Source organism: Colobus angolensis, unplaced genomic scaffold (assembly GCF_000951035.1).
Source record: "Colobus angolensis palliatus isolate OR3802 unplaced genomic scaffold, Cang.pa_1.0 Scaffold169, whole genome shotgun sequence".
NCBI lineage: Eukaryota > Metazoa > Chordata > Mammalia > Primates > Cercopithecidae > Colobus > Colobus angolensis.
The window spans coordinates 3,012,936-3,030,133 of NW_012114810.1; the positions used below are offsets into that span (position 1 = coordinate 3,012,936).

At 41.6% G+C, this 17,198-nt stretch overlaps 1 protein-coding gene across 1 annotated transcript; it reads right to left on the reverse strand.

The window, feature by feature from the left end:
- Window positions 1–6,984: 6,984 nt before the first annotated feature.
- Window positions 6,985–7,503, reverse strand: LOC105508895 (late cornified envelope protein 3D). Its single transcript, XM_011937917.1, has one exon. The coding sequence runs from the start codon at window positions 7,487–7,489 to the stop codon at window positions 7,211–7,213; it is 279 nt and encodes a 92-aa protein (XP_011793307.1). The 5' UTR covers window positions 7,490–7,503; the 3' UTR covers window positions 6,985–7,210.
- Window positions 7,504–17,198: the final 9,695 nt, after the last annotated feature.

Below are 17,198 nucleotides of genomic sequence, written 5' to 3' on the forward strand. Positions count from 1 at the left end.
GAAATCACCAGTCTTCTGTGTCCTTCGCGCTGGGAGTTGGAGACTGCAGCTGTTCCTATTCGGCCATCTTGCTCCGCCCCCTCGAACACCCATGACTTTCACAGTCACAGGACACCTGAAACATCCTGGGAGGGTGCCCATTAGCCCTACACTCTTCCTGCTGCCTCTATCTCATAGCCTCTGCTTCCTTCTCCCCTGATGGAAGCCTGGGCTTGTCTTCCTAGGTCTTCCAGCTCAGGTCCTGTCTCCAGCTAGACATCCATCTGATTTCATGCAAGCCAGAGAATGCTGATTTTGAGAAGTCCATGGACTGGGGAGCCCAGGACAGGAGCTCCTAGTGTGTGAGGGGCAGCATGAGTGGGCTGCTGGGGGAGTTGACAGCACTAAGCACCCCAGCCCAGCTTCGGGACTTATCCACCTTCCCAGGAACAGGATGGCATGTTTGACTACAGAGAGCCTGGTCCTCACTTGTACATCTTCCACCCAGGCCTACATGTGTCCTTAACAGAGGCCGTGCCCTGTGCTTTGTGGTGAAAGGTAGAGTTCAATATGGCACATCACCTGACCTATAGAAATTAAGTGTCTAACTGCACAGGCAGTCAAGTAAATAGGGAGCCTGCTTCCATGAGAAAATTGCTGTAATGTAAGTCACTATGCACATAATCTGCAGGTCTTTGTCCATCTACTTTTTTCTAGCATGTTCCCTTAGGAAAACCAAACACCCAGATGTGGTGTTGGGGTGGTGACTTGCTTTTGGGGCGGTGACTGAGCTAAGGACACTGGACATTCAGTATGGGCTGTGTGTAAAACAGATGGAAGCATAAAGTCAGGGGAGGTGAGGGTCCCTGAAAGAGCCCCTGGGTAGGAGAGGAGGGGAGCCAAATGAGTACCCTATTGAAGGGCAAATGTAGGGAAGGAAAGTACAACAGTTGCAGTAATGAGTCACAACTGACACATTATAAAAAAGCATGACCTTCCATCAAAATCCAGGGAATGTGTGCTCTTTATTTGAAAACCATGAAAACACTGAGGAAGGAGTCATTCATCTGCTTGGACTTGGTAAGGAAGTTGTGCAAATGTGCATGATAATGGATGGGCTTGATGAAGATGGGTTTGCTGTATGTGTTGCTGCTTATAAGGTTAATGGTAGTGTTGGGTGCACCTCATGTAATGAAGCTGACCTGATGGTGTCTATGTTTTGGGTATGGAGAACTGATGCAAACTGAATGCTATTTCCCTGTTAATTTCTTTTTAATTTTAAATGAATTTATCATTCAATTAATCTCTAATATTAAAAAAACATTTTGCTAGATATTTTTCAAGATAAATCACAGTCAGGACTAAAACCAAACTTTATCCATACTAAAATTATAATTTTCAAAGAAAATTAAATTATGTTCACTATCAGTGGGTGTAATTTTTCTTTTCTTATTCCGCCTAAGAGTTTGCCCCTTTAAGTACATAGTGATACCTGTAGGAGCATAAATGCACTGGGCTGTAGGGAGGACGGTGGCTCTGATTGTGGATGGGTAGAGAGTGGGTGCAGATTTTGATATCTTCAGCAGCCTTTTCCTACCTCCAGCTCATGGTCCCTGCCTCTGGCTGGGAGGTGTTTTCAGAACCATCTCCAGAACTACTCCTGAGTGGCCATTTTACTCATATTGGTTAGGGTTTCTTCAGTAGACCCTGGCCTGCAAAAAAGCACTTAAGAACGATGGACCAAGTACTTTCTCATGGTACCTGGATTGTGAAGCTGAACAAAGCTGGGTGGCCACTTTTGCTTCTTGGGAGTAATATCTCTAGTCTTTGGGATGCAGCAACATGGGGAGTAAGTTCTAAAGTTTCAAAACACCCCAGAACTATAGTAGGGGGCCCTCCTTCTGTCTCATGGAATGCAGTGGATGTCCGCACATGGACGTCTCCACAGCCCCACCCTGATGCCTGACTTGGGGAGGCTCCACACTCGTCCTGGTGAGGATGCCCATCAACCTTTCTTCCCCTCCATGAGGAACTCCCACTTTTTTTTTTGGCCCCTCTGTTTGTTAACAGAACAGGAGCTCTGTAGGTTCGAGGCTGAGCAGGTGTCCTGGGATGACAGAGGCTTGACTGGAGGACCACTGCCCTGCTACTTACCCAGAGCGTGAGGTCAGCTCTCTGAGGGTAATCTCTACCAGGAGTATCACCCTTAAATCTCTGGTTTTCTAAGGTCCGGAGAGGTCAGGTGACAAGGGAACCTGGCCTGGCTGGATATATCTGGATAACTTCATGACTTAGTAGTGCCAATGGGAATGACGGGAACAGGTGGTATAGTGGCTCAGGTTTGGCTCTTTGGAGTGCTTTTTTTTTTTTTTTTGAGACTCGCTCAAAAAAAGTCTCGCTCTGTCACCCAGGCAGAGTCTTGCTCTGTTGCCCAGGCTGGAGTGCAGTGGCCGGATCTCAGCTCACTACAAGCTCTGCCTTCCGGGTTTACGCCATTCTCCTGCCTCAGCCTCCCGAGTAGCTGGGACTACAGGTGCCCGCCACCTCGCCCAGCTAGTTTTTTTGTATTGTTTAGTAGAGACGGGGTTTCACCGCATTAGCCAGGATGGTCTCGATCTCCTGACCTCGTGATCCACCCATCTCAGCCTGGAGTGCATTTTAATCAGGCCATGTAAAACACACATAAATGACAATCTAAATAACAAAAAGATCTTCCTCATTCCCTGCAGAATAGAGTTTCCTTTCAGTTTAGGACCTTCCCATCCCCAAACCATTAGCATGACCATGGCAAGCAGCTGAGACAATCTGGGTTCTCAAGGTTATCCTTGTGCTCCTATTAGAGACACAGGTACCACAGAGAGATGTGAATCCCTCCCTCCATATTGTGGTGGTTGGGAGTAAAAGGGGAATAGGAAGAGAGTCTTACTAATGGAAATGATCCAGGAAGCCCCCAAACTGTCCAAATATCTGTTCTTTAAATCTTCTGTAGTTCTACCATCTCTTATTTTTCTTTTTGTCCTCCCCTCATCCCTTCCCTTCTTCCTTCCTGCCCTCTTGCCCTTCTCTTTCCATTCCTGACTCTCCCTCTCTATTCCTTCCCCATTCCTTTTCCCTTTCCCTACCTTTCTTTCCCTCCTGTCATTCCTTCCTTCTTTACTTTGGAATATGTTGAGCTGAACAGCTATACTCTCTATTACTAGGCCCTCTATATCTTCTTGGGCAGATGCTAAGAGTTTTCTTATGAGGGAAGTCACAGGACTCTTGAAATTCCTGGGACCCAGGCTTCCTGTAGGCCTGTCATTTTAATTTTTTCATTCATTCAGTCATCCATTTATTCAGTTATTCAAATGAGATGTGTTGCACTGATATGGCACACCAGGCATTTTGCTATTCACAGGAGAGTTATAAATGAATAAGATTTGTTCTCTGTTCTTGAGTAGCTCACAGTGCAATGGGACAGACAGACAAATAACAAAATAAGCATGATCCAGTGTGGCAAGTGCAGGAATACAGGTGTGTGGAATGTCCTTGGGCTCAAGTTCAGACTCTGTGGGTGTCAAACCCCTTTTACTTGGAGTGACTCTGTGGGGGAAAATGTGTTTAGATATTGCCACATGCTGTCATTTGAGGATGAGATCACTGGCCTTTGACAATAGTATTTGTGCAAGTAGCAGGAGCAGAGGTATAAATCCTTGATCTGTCTGTGGGCAGCCAGCCCAGACGGTGATACCAAGAGGAGCTAATAGAACCCAGCTAATGGAACCTCACCAGGAGGAAGAGATAATGCTGGTGCTAAGGAGAAGGGAGCTGAGGGGGACCCTGGGGTATCTAAGACAAAGTGGAGTGGGCAGGATAATGGGCTTGTTCAGAGCATTCATTTTGGACTCAGATATTCCTGAGTTTGAATCCTGCTTCCCCAGGTATCAACTGGTATGGTGGTGGGGAGCTATAAAGTGATGAAAGCACAATGGACCAAAGATGTGAGGGGTAAAATCAGAGAAAGAGACAGGAAGTCTATAGAGGTTGTGAGGACATGGTTTACAAATTAAAGTACATCTGAGGGCCATTGTATCAGTATCTTAGTGACTGTGGTATTTACTCTAAGAGCTCCAGAGTAGTTTCTGGGAGGGAGTGATCCACCTTAGCTGGGGTGGCTAAGGGAAATTAGCTGAGTTGTGAATAATACTTCATGGATGTGGTGATGATGAGGCCAACAATGGGGAAACTTGTGAACACTGAATGGGCAGTGACTGAACAGGATTTTGCAAATTGCAATTACACAAGCTATGTAGTATATTTTCCATTGCATTTTACTATAACATTAGAGATGCATTGTCTCTGAAACACCACATTTAAAAATGGGACAAATCTTTTAAATCAAAACACTAATTAAAATGATCACAAAATGTTATTGCCTTTTCTAAACGTTGATGAAAATTTTGTGTCTGGTTATCCTGTTACAGGAAGACTTATAAGTGATGAAATCTCCATTAGATGATGAAATAGGTAATATTCATGGGATGAAAAGAGAACCTGTGAGAAGAGGTTTATTCACCGGGCTGTGGAGAGAGGGAGGGAGATGGGTAAGGGCATGAGGAGAGAGGCCTGCTTGTGCAATAACTTTGTCCCCTTGGTAGTCATGATTTATCCCCTCTTCTTTATTGGCTGTTGTCTTTCGATGTGGAAGCTAGAAAACACTTGATGCCCTTTCCTTTTGTCACCACCAAAGCCACCGTCTCAGAGCCTCAATATTTTGCCTAGGCTGAGTGTCTTCTTTGGGTTTATTAAATAAATAGCAGTGTCCACTCACCTCCAGAGGCTGAGAGGCCAACTGAGGAGAAGGCCACTGTGTTTCTGTGATGCATGCAAAATCAGGAACTGTCTCCTTTGAACCAGTTTTGAATGTGAGTTCCCAAAAGAAGGAACTTTGTCTCTCTGATTCCCTGTTGTGTCCCTAGTGCCTACAATCAAGCACATAATCAAGGCTCAGTAAAAATGTGTCAAGTGAATAAATGGGTCCAGGGCTCAGGACTTGGTATCGCCCAGATGCAGTTTGGGGCATCTGTTTTTCTCTACTGCTGGAAACTCCCTTATTAGGCTCCATTTTTGAGAGGTCCTTTTATACTTCTTTGTAGATTCCCAGGATCTCATTGGTTTGCCAGCCAGTTACTTTGTTGACTCTGCTCAGTTTTCTCTCCACTCAGATTTGATCCTACCATAGCCAGAACCCCGTCATTCTTCAGTGTAGTGGAATGAGGTGCTCTGGGCCTCCAAGCTTGTTCCGCAGCCCCTGACTGGTGGCAGGATCTAATTCTCCAGTTATGTCCAGCCTGTGTCATGCTGTTTCCAGGTCTGCACAGAGATGCTGGGTCTGCATTCCAAGTGTGGAGCTTTGCAGGCTGTTTCAGGCATGGCACACTCTTCCCTGGGTTCTGGGCCTTCCAACCCCTTCACTGTTCCTGGGTGAGAGCTCTCCAGTGATTTCAAACCGAACTTAAACCAATGGCCCAAAGATGTGCCTTCTGCTTTAATTTCAACAAATTTCTTTCTTTCTTTCTTTCTTTTCTTTTTTTTTTTTTTTAAAATAACCATTGGTGCATATCTGAATATCTGATATTAAACTTCTCTCAGGGTCTTTTATATTTCTTATTTTTGGAGATGGAATCTCACTCTGTCACCCAGGCTGGAGTGTGGTGGCATAATCAGCTCACTGCAACCTCTGACTCCTGGTTCAAGCAATTCTTCTGCCTTAGCGTCCTGAGTAGCTGGGATTACAGGTGTCCACCACCACGCCCAGCTAATTGTTTGTAATTTTAGTAGAGATGGGGTTTCACCATGTTGTCCAGGCTGGTCTTGAACTCCTGACCTCCAGTGACCCACCTACCTTGGCCTCCCAAAATGCTGGGATTACAGGTGTGAGTCACCATGCCGGGCCTCAGGGTCTTTTTGATCCCTACATTTTAAGAATTAATTTACAGGATTTGACAAAATCCTTTTTTAGTTCAATGGACTTATAAGGTTATCCATCTTTATTTTTAATGCCCCCCCCCACCTGCTCTACTTAGCCCTCATGTCAACTTCTCTCAATATTTGTAATTTGACTGTAGCTCTATGTAATACTTCTTGGGTTTTCTGGTAGTCAAAGTGAGATGTTACTCTTGGTTCACATGAAAAAACATTCCTTCAACCCCAGGAGCATCTCAGTCTCACAATTTAGGCCAAACATGTGACTCCATTGAAGTTACACATGAAGTGTAACTTCCATGTGTTGATGTCAAGGCTGTGTAGTTACAAAATTAATAAATGTTTGCTTCTTTGGTATATCTATTCATAATTCCAGCAACACTTCTCATTTTCTTCCTTTTTCTTTTTCCTAAATTCTCATTTTACACATTCCAATCATCTCATTGACTAAACTCCCAGCCACATCTCTGCTCCATTATCTCATTAATTTAAGCACCTCTCTCAGCTTTCATCTCTCTCCCTCGATTTTCAGTCACTGAGTTATACTTCTTCTCCAGGCTTACATCTCTTCCCTCCATCTTTTGATTCTGTTTCTCCTCTGCCTATTTTCTGTTCCTTTGCCTCTTGATTTCCTGTTTCTTAGTTAACACCCCAGAAATGGCTCATCAAAACAAACTAGTGATCTTCTGTCAAACACTGGAAATTCCCCAATTGTATTAATGTCCTCTCAGATTTTACAGGAAAAGTCAATTTTTGCACTGATACCCTCTTTGAGTTTGAGGTTGAGTTTCAGGGCCTCAAACCAACACAAACTGTATCCTTCTCTCCCTCCCACTACAACATGAAACCTCCCCTTCCCTTCCATCAGTGGAGCAGGGTCAGATCCACTATGTTTTCCTGGTGCAGAGCTAAGGTTTGCCTCCTGAGCTGGGTTGTACTGACCAAGGAGCTGAGAAGAGAGACAGTGAAATGCCCAGTGAGACGCCGGTGGTAATGAGGACAAGAAACTTTATTTTTTGACGAGGTTGGGCACAAGCACTGCCAATCCTTGGCAGGTACAGGGGTAAGGGGACATATGACATCCTGGATTTAAAACAAGAAGTACCTTCAGGGGAGAGCTCAGATGCCCCACCAGAAAACCCTCAGCTCAGCCTGTGAAAGTCAGAAGAGGGTATCTGGGAAAGCATGCGTCAGGATGGGGCTGTTCCTGACTCCTTGGAATTCTTGTTTCCTCCAAGGATCGCTTATCTCGGCATCAGGATCTGGATCAGCAGCAGCCCCCAGAACTGTGGCCACAGCCAGAGCCCCCACCTTGCTGACCACTGCCCCTGTCACAGGAGTTGGACCTCTGACGCCGGCATCGGTGGTGGTGCCTGTGGTGGCTCAGGAAGCAGCCGCTCTCGGAGCTGGGGCCACAGCCCCTGGAGCTTGGAGCACAGCCAGAGGAAGCTGGAGGCAGACACTGTGCTGGGCTCTTTGGGGGGCACTTGGGTGAGGGGCACTTGGGTGGAGGTTGGCACTGCTGCTGGTTCTGCTGGCAGGACATCTTGTCAGGAGTTGAGTTGTTCTGGATGAAACAAAGCCACTTGTTAGTTTAAAATCTACTGTCCAATGTCTCTAAGACCAGCTGCCTCCTGAGGCAAGAGCTGCAGGAGCGTGAGGGAAGCTGATGTGGAGTTGGTGGGACATGCCAGATACTTCTCACATTGCTTTCCACCCTGGACAGATTGCTGTCAGTCTAAGTGGGCTTGTGTGTTTCTGTTTCTCCAAAGAACCCCTAGGGGATGCACCCTTTTGGGAAAAAGAATTCTGTAGAATGGATGTTACAGGAAATGTGCCTGCCTGAGTAGAAAGAGGATGGGAGGGAATCGTGAGCTCTGTGGCCTTTGCAGGTCATGGAATTGCTGTCAGCTCCTGCGGGGTCTCCCTCCTGCCCACTTCCCCCGTTGCTGCTCTCTCACAGCCCGTATCTGGGTCTTTGTTTCAAACTTCTGTTTCCATCTCTTCTGCTATGGCTTAGCTTTCTGTTCTAACATCCCATATCAAGCCCTGTCCCCTGCTGAACATTTACCGGGTGCAGAGAAGGCAGGAGAAGGCTGTTCTTGAGGAGACTGCGGATGTGGAGCCCGGGGCAGGAGTGCTTTTATTCTGTGCAGGGTGTGTGATGTACAGGCTGGGCATGCTGCTGCTTTCACAACCAGGGAGGTGACAGCCAGGCACACCCTTGGGACTATCCATTCATCACCTTCCTGTGCACTCACCAAGATGCTTGACAAGAGGGAACCAGGAAGGTCTGACGCCTGTATACCTTATTCTCATTAAGGCCTGCTGGAGGTTGCAATCCTACCTTCCTTGAAGCAATTGTTTTTATTACCACCCATTAGTAGTCACTCCTCATTCCACATGGCATTTTGCATTAGCTTCTTTCACTTAACATATTGTTTAAGATCTATCCATGTTGTAGTATGTATCAGAACTCCATTCTTCTTTATGGTTGAGTAATATTTCACTTTATGAACTTAGCACATTTTATTTAGCCATTCATCAAGTGATGGACATTTGAGTTAGCTCCAATTTTTGGTTATTGTGAATAATGCAGCTATGAACTTAATCTTTATTGTTTCCTTCCTCCTGCTTTATGTTTAGTTTCTTCTTTTTTTCAGTGTTCTAAGGCAGAAGGTTAGGTAATTGATTTGAGATTTTTCTTCTTCCTTAATGTAGGCATTTGCAGCCATATATTTCCCTCTAAGCATTTCCTTTGCTGTATCCCATAATTTTTGGTAAGTTGTATTTTTATTTTCATTCATCTCAAAGTATTTTCTAATTTTCCTTGTGATTTCTTTCTGAACTCATTAGTTGCTTAAGACATTTCTGAATTTTCTAGTTTTCCTTCTGTTATTGATTTCTAGTTTCATTCTACTGTGGTTAGGGATGATACTTTGTATGATTTCAGTGTTTTAAAATTTAATGACACTACTTTTATGACCCAACAAATGGTCTACCCTGCAGAATTTTCCATGTGCAATTGAGAAAAATGTGTATTCTGCTATTGTGGTTGGAGTGTTCAACAAGATGTCTGTTAGATCTAATTGGTTTATAGTGTTGTTAAAGTCTTCAGTTTCTTTGTTGATTTTCTTCCTAGTTGTTCTTCCATTAATGAAAGTGGAGTATGAAAACTTCAACTAGTATTGTTAAATTGCTTATGAATTGTCTGTTTCTCCCTTCAATTTTGTTAGTTTTTGCTACATGTAATTTGGGACTCCATTATTAGGTGCATATATATATATAATAATTATTTCTTTAATAGATATGGATCCTTTTATCATTATAAAATGTCCTTTTTGCCTCTGCTATTAATGTCATCTTAAAGTCTATTTTGTCCAGTATTAGTATAGCCACTCCGGATCTCTTGATTACCATTGCATGGTGTATGTTTTTCTACCTTTTATTTGAATCTATTTTGTCTTTGAGCCTAAAATCTGTGTCTTATAGACAGTGTATAGTTAGTTCATGCTATTTTATCTACTTTGCCAGTCTTAGCCTTTGGATTGGGGTATTTAATCTATTCACAATTAATGTAATTACTATTAAGGTAGAATTTTTATCTACCATTTACTATTTATTTTCTATACATTTTATAACTTTCTTTGTCCCTCTTTTTCTTCACTATAGCTTTGTTTTTTGTTGAACAGGCATTTTGTAGTGTACCCTTTTAATTTCTATGTTATATATTTTAGTATATTTTTTGAGTTATTTTCTTAGTGATTTCATTGGGAGTTCTTATTAACATCTTAACTTAGAGCGATTATAACTCAGATCAATACCAACTTAATTTTGATAGCATGCAAAACTTTGTTCCTGTGTAGGTTTGTTCCCTCCCCCTTCTGTGTTCTGTTATTGTCATATAAATCGTATCTTTACATTAGAAGGCCATCAGTGCAGCTTTATTAGTATTTCTTTATGCAGTTGTCTTTCAAATCAAATTGGAGAAAAAAGACTTAAAAGCACAAAATACATTTATACTATCTTTTATATTTACCAGGTAGTTAACGTTACCAATGCTCTTCATTTCTTCATAAAAATTTCAAATACTGTCTAGTGTTATTTCATTTCAGACTGAATTAATCCTTTTAGTATTTTTTGTAGAGCAGGGTTTCTGGAAAAAAATTTTCTCAATTTTTGTTTATCTGGGAATGTCTTAATTTTTAGAGAATAATTTTGCTGGATATAGAACTCTTGGTTTACTTTTTTTTTTCTTTAGCACTTTGAATATGTTATCTGACTGGCTTCTGTCCTCCATGGTTTCTGATGAGAAACCAGCTGTTAATGTCATTAACATTTTTTTTTTTTTGTATTTGATGGGTCTTTTTTCTTTTGCTGTTTTAAAAATTCTCTCTTTGTCTTTTGACATTTGTACTATGATGTGTTTAGGTATGGAGCTCTTTGACTATACCCTGCTAGGAGTTTGTTGATCTTCTTAGATGTGTAGATTAATATTTTTCATTAAATTTGGTAAGTAATTAACTGTTATTCCTTTGAATATTCTTTCTGTCTTTTTATTTCTCTCATCTCCTTCTGGGATTCTTATTATAAATATGTTGGTGTGCTTGATGGGTATCCACAGGCCTCTGAGGCTCTGTTGCTTTTTATTCAATCTTATTTCTTTCTGTTCTTTAGGTTGGATAATCACAATTGACCTATCTTCTAGTTCACTGATTTGTTCTTCCAGTTCAAACCTGCTGTTGAGTCCTTCTAGTCAATTTTAAATTTCAGTTATTGTATTTTTCAAACCTCAAATTTCTATTTGGTTGTTTTAAGAAATTCTTTTTAATTCTTTATTGTTATTATCTATTTGGCAAGACAATATTCTTATATTTTCTTTTAATTCTTAAGACATAGTTTATTTTAGTACTTTAAGTGCATTTAAAATAGTTGATTTTTATCTTTGTCTAGTAAGCCCCATGTTTAAACTTCCTCAGGGACTGTCTCTCTTGACTACCTCCCTGGACCTTGCCCCTTATGTAAGCCACACTTTCTTGTTTATTTGTAGTTCTCTCTCTTTCTCTTTTTTTTTTTTTTTTTGGTTAATAATTGGACATTGAAAATCATATAAAATCCTGGAAATCAAATTTCCCAATCCTCTCAGGGGTTTGTTGCTGTTTGTTTTCATTGTTCATTTGCTCCGTGACTTTCCTGAACCAATTTTGTAAAATCTGTATTCTTTATTGTGTGTGGTCATTGAACTCCCTACTCAGTTAGCTTAGTAGAGATTTCCTTAAATGCCTTGAGTTAATGTCTTTCAACCTTTGCAGAGATTCTCTCTGTGTATGTTGGGGCATGTTTTCAAGACTTAAGAAGACAGTTTACAAATCTGTCTTAGGTTTCATTTCCTGCTTGTATGGAACTTCAAGATTAGTCAAAGTTGAGATATTTGGGTCTTACCAGGTCTTTTCTGTGCATGCACACAGCCTTGTAAGTCCACATAGTCTCCTAGATTTCCAGAAATATGTCATAGATTTTTTAAACTCTCTATGAGAATCTCATTACTCAGATTTTCCATCTAAGTGTTTGGTCAACTTCTGGTTTGCCCAACTATTATCACCATCACAGGTGCCTGTGATGCTAAACATTTTTTACTGATTGTTTTGGCAAACACCCTGGGGTAAAAGCTGTTTGCAGTGAGAGAGCTCTGAGTCAACTGGAATGAAAACAAACTCTGCCAATTGGGATTTCTAGGGGAAATGGGAATGGGATCTTCATTATGTGCTTTATAGTCAGATAATAACCTTTCTCTAGGGATGGGGTTTTTGGATAATGTCAGATATGTTCTGTTACCTCCATGTGCTACTAGGATTTTAGATTTCAAGACTATGATGGCACTGGAAACAGGGAGATGACAATAGGGCAAGTTAAAATGTCACAAAACTCACTACTCTTACCCATATTCAACTGCTTTTCTTAAGTGAACACTCTTAATATTTTTGCAAGCCTTTGGTAAATCTTCAGAGTTTTGCAAAAGTTGATTTTCACAATTTTTCATTTTCAAGGTGTTTTTAATGGAAGAGCAGATTTTTGGAGATCCTTGCTCAATCATTCCCAACCTTCTCTTCTTAAGTGAAAACATGCGTCCCTAGTTTGTCATCTGGGTCACAAACTTCACATCCAATAAGCATTATTATTTTGAGATATATGGCTCTTCTCATCACCACAGAGATACTTCCATATAATATCCAGGTCATATATGAGAAAGTAAGATTAAGCTTTTCCTGTTTTATTGAGATTTGACAAAAATAACCACCAAGTTCTAAACAATAGGCACAAATAACTCTCCACCTTATAAAGAGGTTGGAAGGAGCCCTGATGCTATCACTCTTCCCTTGTTATAATGATGAGAAGTTTCCAAAACTGGATAGAATGCTGTGGATTTCCCCCTTACATTTCACGTGGGGAAGCAACAGGTTATTACTCTCACCCTCCACTAGAGGAAAAGTCATAGGAATTTCAAGGGGACAAATTGTAGAACTTATCAAGCCTAAAAAACAGAAAGACTTGGCTGGGAGCAGTGGCTCATGCCTGTAATCTCAGCACTTTGGGAGGCGAAGGTGGGTGGATCACTTGAGGTCAGAAGTTCAAGACCAGCCTTGCCAGTGTGGTGAAACCCCATCTCTACTAAAAATACAAAAATCAGCTGGGTGTGTTGGCTGGTGCCTGTAATCCCAGCTACCCAGGAGGCTGAGGCAGGAGAATCACTTGAACTAGGGAGATGGAGGTTGCAGTGAGCTGAGATTTTACCACGGCACTCCAGCCTGGGTGGCAGAACGAGATTCCATCTCAAAACAAAACAAAACAAAATGATAAAACACACACACACACACACACACACACACACAAACATGCACACAGCCCAGGAAGAATGAAATTTCAGGCCTCAGCATCATCAGTGGACTTGCTGAACAGTTCTCTGGCTCTTCTGGAGAGTGAAAAATATTTGGAAAGAGAAAATGGAAAGGAGAATGAGGAAAAGAGAAGCAGCCAGTCCCTTACTGATTGACATGGCCAGAGTTGATGAGTTTCTCTGAGCCAGTGGACAGTTTGGAGGGCAGCTAGGCATAGCTGTACTGCCACAGTCCTATTAGGAATGTGACTAGCAAGGCAAGAGGCCTGTACCAATGGGGCTAAGAGTGTAGGAGAGTGTCAAAAGAGGCCAAGTTTTTCACATCAGGTCATTGTGCTAAAGATTCCTTAAAGAAATCAGTCATTTATCTATCTGGTAAGAGAGCCCTCATGGGTCAGCACAGAGAGGATGCAGCCACTGAGAGACACTAGCAGTACCAGCCAAATATGAGATATTTGCTTCATCCCCGCTTTTCTCATTCCAGCCTCAAAAGAGTGCAGAATAAAGGGAACCCACAGGGGACAGGAGGAGGTGGACAATACGTGATGGAGCTGACCGTGTCTCTTTTCTATACACTAGATGCCTGTTTTCCACACAGTCCTTTAGGAGACAGTGGGCTGTGCTGGGTTGGAGAGGGAAGAGTTAATATTCTTATTCTGAGTTATATCCAACTGGACAGGATGGGGTGCTCCCTGAGTACCTGAAAAATGATTGGAAAGCCCTGAAACACACTTGAGATATCATCAAAGTAGAGTCAGTATAACATAGTAGAAGACAGAGACTGGAGGAAAAATAAATCCCTATTTGTTTCTAACACTGAGTTTGGACTACTTAATAAACTTGTTCAGAGACCTTTGGAAGATTTTCCTGCCAAGGATCTCTCTTGGTTCTTCCTCTCTTTCCAATATCAGTCAACAAATAAATCAATACTCAATTTCATGAATTGCATAATATTTTTTAAACTGCATTTAGGAAAACATTCCTTCTTGGAGCTAATCATCACTGTAAAATCAGGGCTTTGTGGCAAAAAATGTGAAAGACTTCAGATGTCAACAATGAAAAGTTTTGTCTCCAAACCCTATGTCACCCTCAAACCCTTCAGTTTCTGTGAGCCATCTTGGGTGGTCTGTAACATGATCTTTCTTTACTTTTGAGCTGGGCTCCAATTTTCAGTACAGGTCCTGGTGGGCCTGAAGTGCTGAGGAGTAGGTCAGACCTCCAATCGTCCAGGGGACTTTGAGTTGCTAAGAGTGGTGTAGGGAAGGCAGATAAAGTTGAAGAAGGTTTTGTTATTTCACAAAGTCACATATAGAAAGCAGGAGATGGGGGTGGGGGAGGTAGGGAGAAGATGGATGCCAGGCGATCAGAGAGGGTGAAATTTTTCGAGAGAAAAGAGAGCTCTCTACCTCAGAAGTTCTCAGCTTTGGCTGCACATTGGCATCATCTCGGAGGGTTTTTAAAAAATACAAAACTCTGAGTTTCATCCCTCAAGACGCTGGTTGGCTTGGCCTAGGCATCAGGGTTTTAGCATCTCCCAGGTGATTCTGATGCACAGTCAGGTTTGAGAGGATCAGATCACATGAGATGGAAGAGAAAAAATTGGAGGTTGGAGAATGAGATCACTATGGGCTTACATACATACGTACCTGTTGTCCACAGAACAAACAAAAAATTCTTTGACTACAGTACTAGTCTCTGGCTGGTCAGGAACTGGCTGATTTCTCTAGTCTCAACGTCTACTATCCTCTTCTACTTCTTTGTCACACCAAGGGGTCTGAGGCTTTTGCCTGGGCCTCAGCTGGGGGCACCTTAGTGACTGATGCTTGGTGCTCAGAGACTATCTGTCTGAACACCTTGAGGAAAGAGGCGGGTGTCTCAGGAAGTTCTAGTTCATAGACTGTCTGGACAGGATCTTGTTACCAGATTCTATGTTGTTTGCTTATAGGCTGCAGGGTCCTGGTAGTAGGTTGGGTCGTGGGGGAGGCGAGGAAAGATTAAGTTTTTCTAAGAGAAGGATCTGGGATGCCCCAAGACTGTCCAGGTACCTATTTCTTAAGCTTGTTGTTGGTGTGTTTTCTTCTCTTTCTCCCATCCTCTTTTGCTCTCCCCCTCTCTTTCTTTATACATTCCTTCTTTACTTTCTTCTATTCTCTGAAAAAGAAAAAAACAGATATTACACAGTGGGCATGGTGATAGATATGCAATCATTTGGATGGTGGACATACCTCATCATAAATAAATGAGATGTGGTCCTGGTTGAGTAGCTCACTGTGTAGCAGGGCAGACGGACAGGTGATCAAATGACTACGACCCAAGATGATGAAAGCTACATAAAATGTGTGTTGAGTCCTGAGGTTTAGGCAAGAGCTTTTGGGGTATCAGTCTCCTGTCTCCTCAGTGTGCCCAGAGGTTGTCATTCAGTATCATTTGAGAGTGGCTGAGGTGAGGTCAGCAACCTATAGGAGCTGAAGATGGACATGGACCAGGAACAAAGGGATAAGGAGTCTGACCTCTCCTTGGAGCTTCTGGTCAGGGAGACACAGAGAAACTCATGAAACCTAGGAGGTAGAGGTGTCCCTGAAGAGAGAAGGGGAATGGACAAAATTTCTGTCTGAGGATGGAATGTGGTGGATAGAAGCGGCCAGAATAATAGGTTCATTAAGAACATAGGTTGAGGAGTCAGATATTTCTGACTTTGTTTTCTTATTTCTTCAGGTGATAGTTGTCATAAGGTAAAGGTGTTTGAAGACAGAAAAAACTACAAAGGAATGAAAGCACAGTGGACCACGGACATCAGAGCTGCAACCAGAGATGGAGATAAGGAACTAACCTACATCTGATGACTGGTGTGTCAGTAAGCCACTCACTTTGTAAGTTTCTGAGTTGCAGACATGGGTCAGAGAAGAAGATGATTCACCCAGGCTGGGATAGCCAGGGAGAATTTATCTGAAAGGTAAATTATAATTAATTGAAGGTGAATAATTATAGATACATTTGGTAGTGTTATTATGTATAGCTGACGTAATGAAATTGATGTGTGACTAATGCCTGTAAAAATTGCATTTGAATCAGCTCTGTAGAATTTTCCTATTGCATTTTATTATAACAATAAAGATGCATTTTCTTCTGAAATATAAGTGTACTCAAGAATAAGACAAATCTTTTATATCACATGTGTAATTAAAAATGTGTATTTTTTTTTCAGACGAATACACCAAAGGTTCAGAATAGAAAGCCAAAAAATAAGACCACACACCTACAACCATCTGGTATCAACAAAGCTGACAAAAACAAGCAATGGAGAAAAGACTCCTAGTCAATAATTGATGCTGGGATAACTGGCTAGCCGTATGCAGAAGATTGAAACTAGACTCCGTCCTTACACCATATACAAAAATCAACTTAAGATGGATCAAAGACTTAAATGTGAAACCTAAAAAATATAAAAACTTTGGAAGACAACCTAGGCAATACCATTCCGGACATAGAAATGGACAAAGATTTTATGACAAAGACACCAAAATCAATTGCAAAAATTGACAAATGGGATCTAATTAAACTAAAGAGCTTCTGCACAGCAAAATAAACTATCAACACAGTAAGCAGACAACCTACAGGATGGGAGAAAATATTTGCAAACTATGCACCTGACAAAAGTCTAATATCTAGCATCTATAAGGAACTTAAGCAAATCTATAAGAAAAAAAAAACACAATTTAAAAGCAAGCAAAGGACATGAACAGACACTTTTCAAAAGAAGAGGTGCATGCAGTCAACAAGCATATTTTTAAAAAGCCCAACATCCCACTGATCATTAGAGAAATTCACATCAAAGCTGCAATGAGGTATCATTTCAAACCAGTCAGAATGGCTGTCATTAAAAAGTCAAAAAATAGCAGATGTTGGTGAGGTTGCAGAGAAAAAGGAATGCTTATACATAGTTGATGTGAGTGTAAATTAGTTCAACCGCTGTGGAAGACAGTGTGGCTATTCCTAAAAGACCTAAGGACAGAAATGCCATTCAACACAGCAATTCCATTACTGGGTATATACCCAAAATAATATAAATCATTCTATCATAAAGACACATGGACACATATGTTTATTGTAGCACTATTCACAATAGCAAAAACATGGAATCAACCTAAATGCTCATCAAAGATAGACTGGATAAAGAAAATGTGGTACATATACACCATAGAATACTGTGCAGCCATAAAAACGAGTGAGATCATGTCTTTTGCAGAAACATAGATGGAGCTGGAGGCCATTATCCTTAGCAAAGTAAGACGAGAAAAGAAAACCAAATACTACATGTTGTCATTTGTAAGTGGGATGTAAATAATGAGAACACATGGAC

What these genes read in the sequence shown, in the direction of transcription:
- LOC105508895 (XM_011937917.1), bottom strand. Translation starts at nt 7,489, where the DNA reads ATGTCCTGCCAGCAGAACCAGCAGCAGTGCCAACCTCCACCCAAGTGC.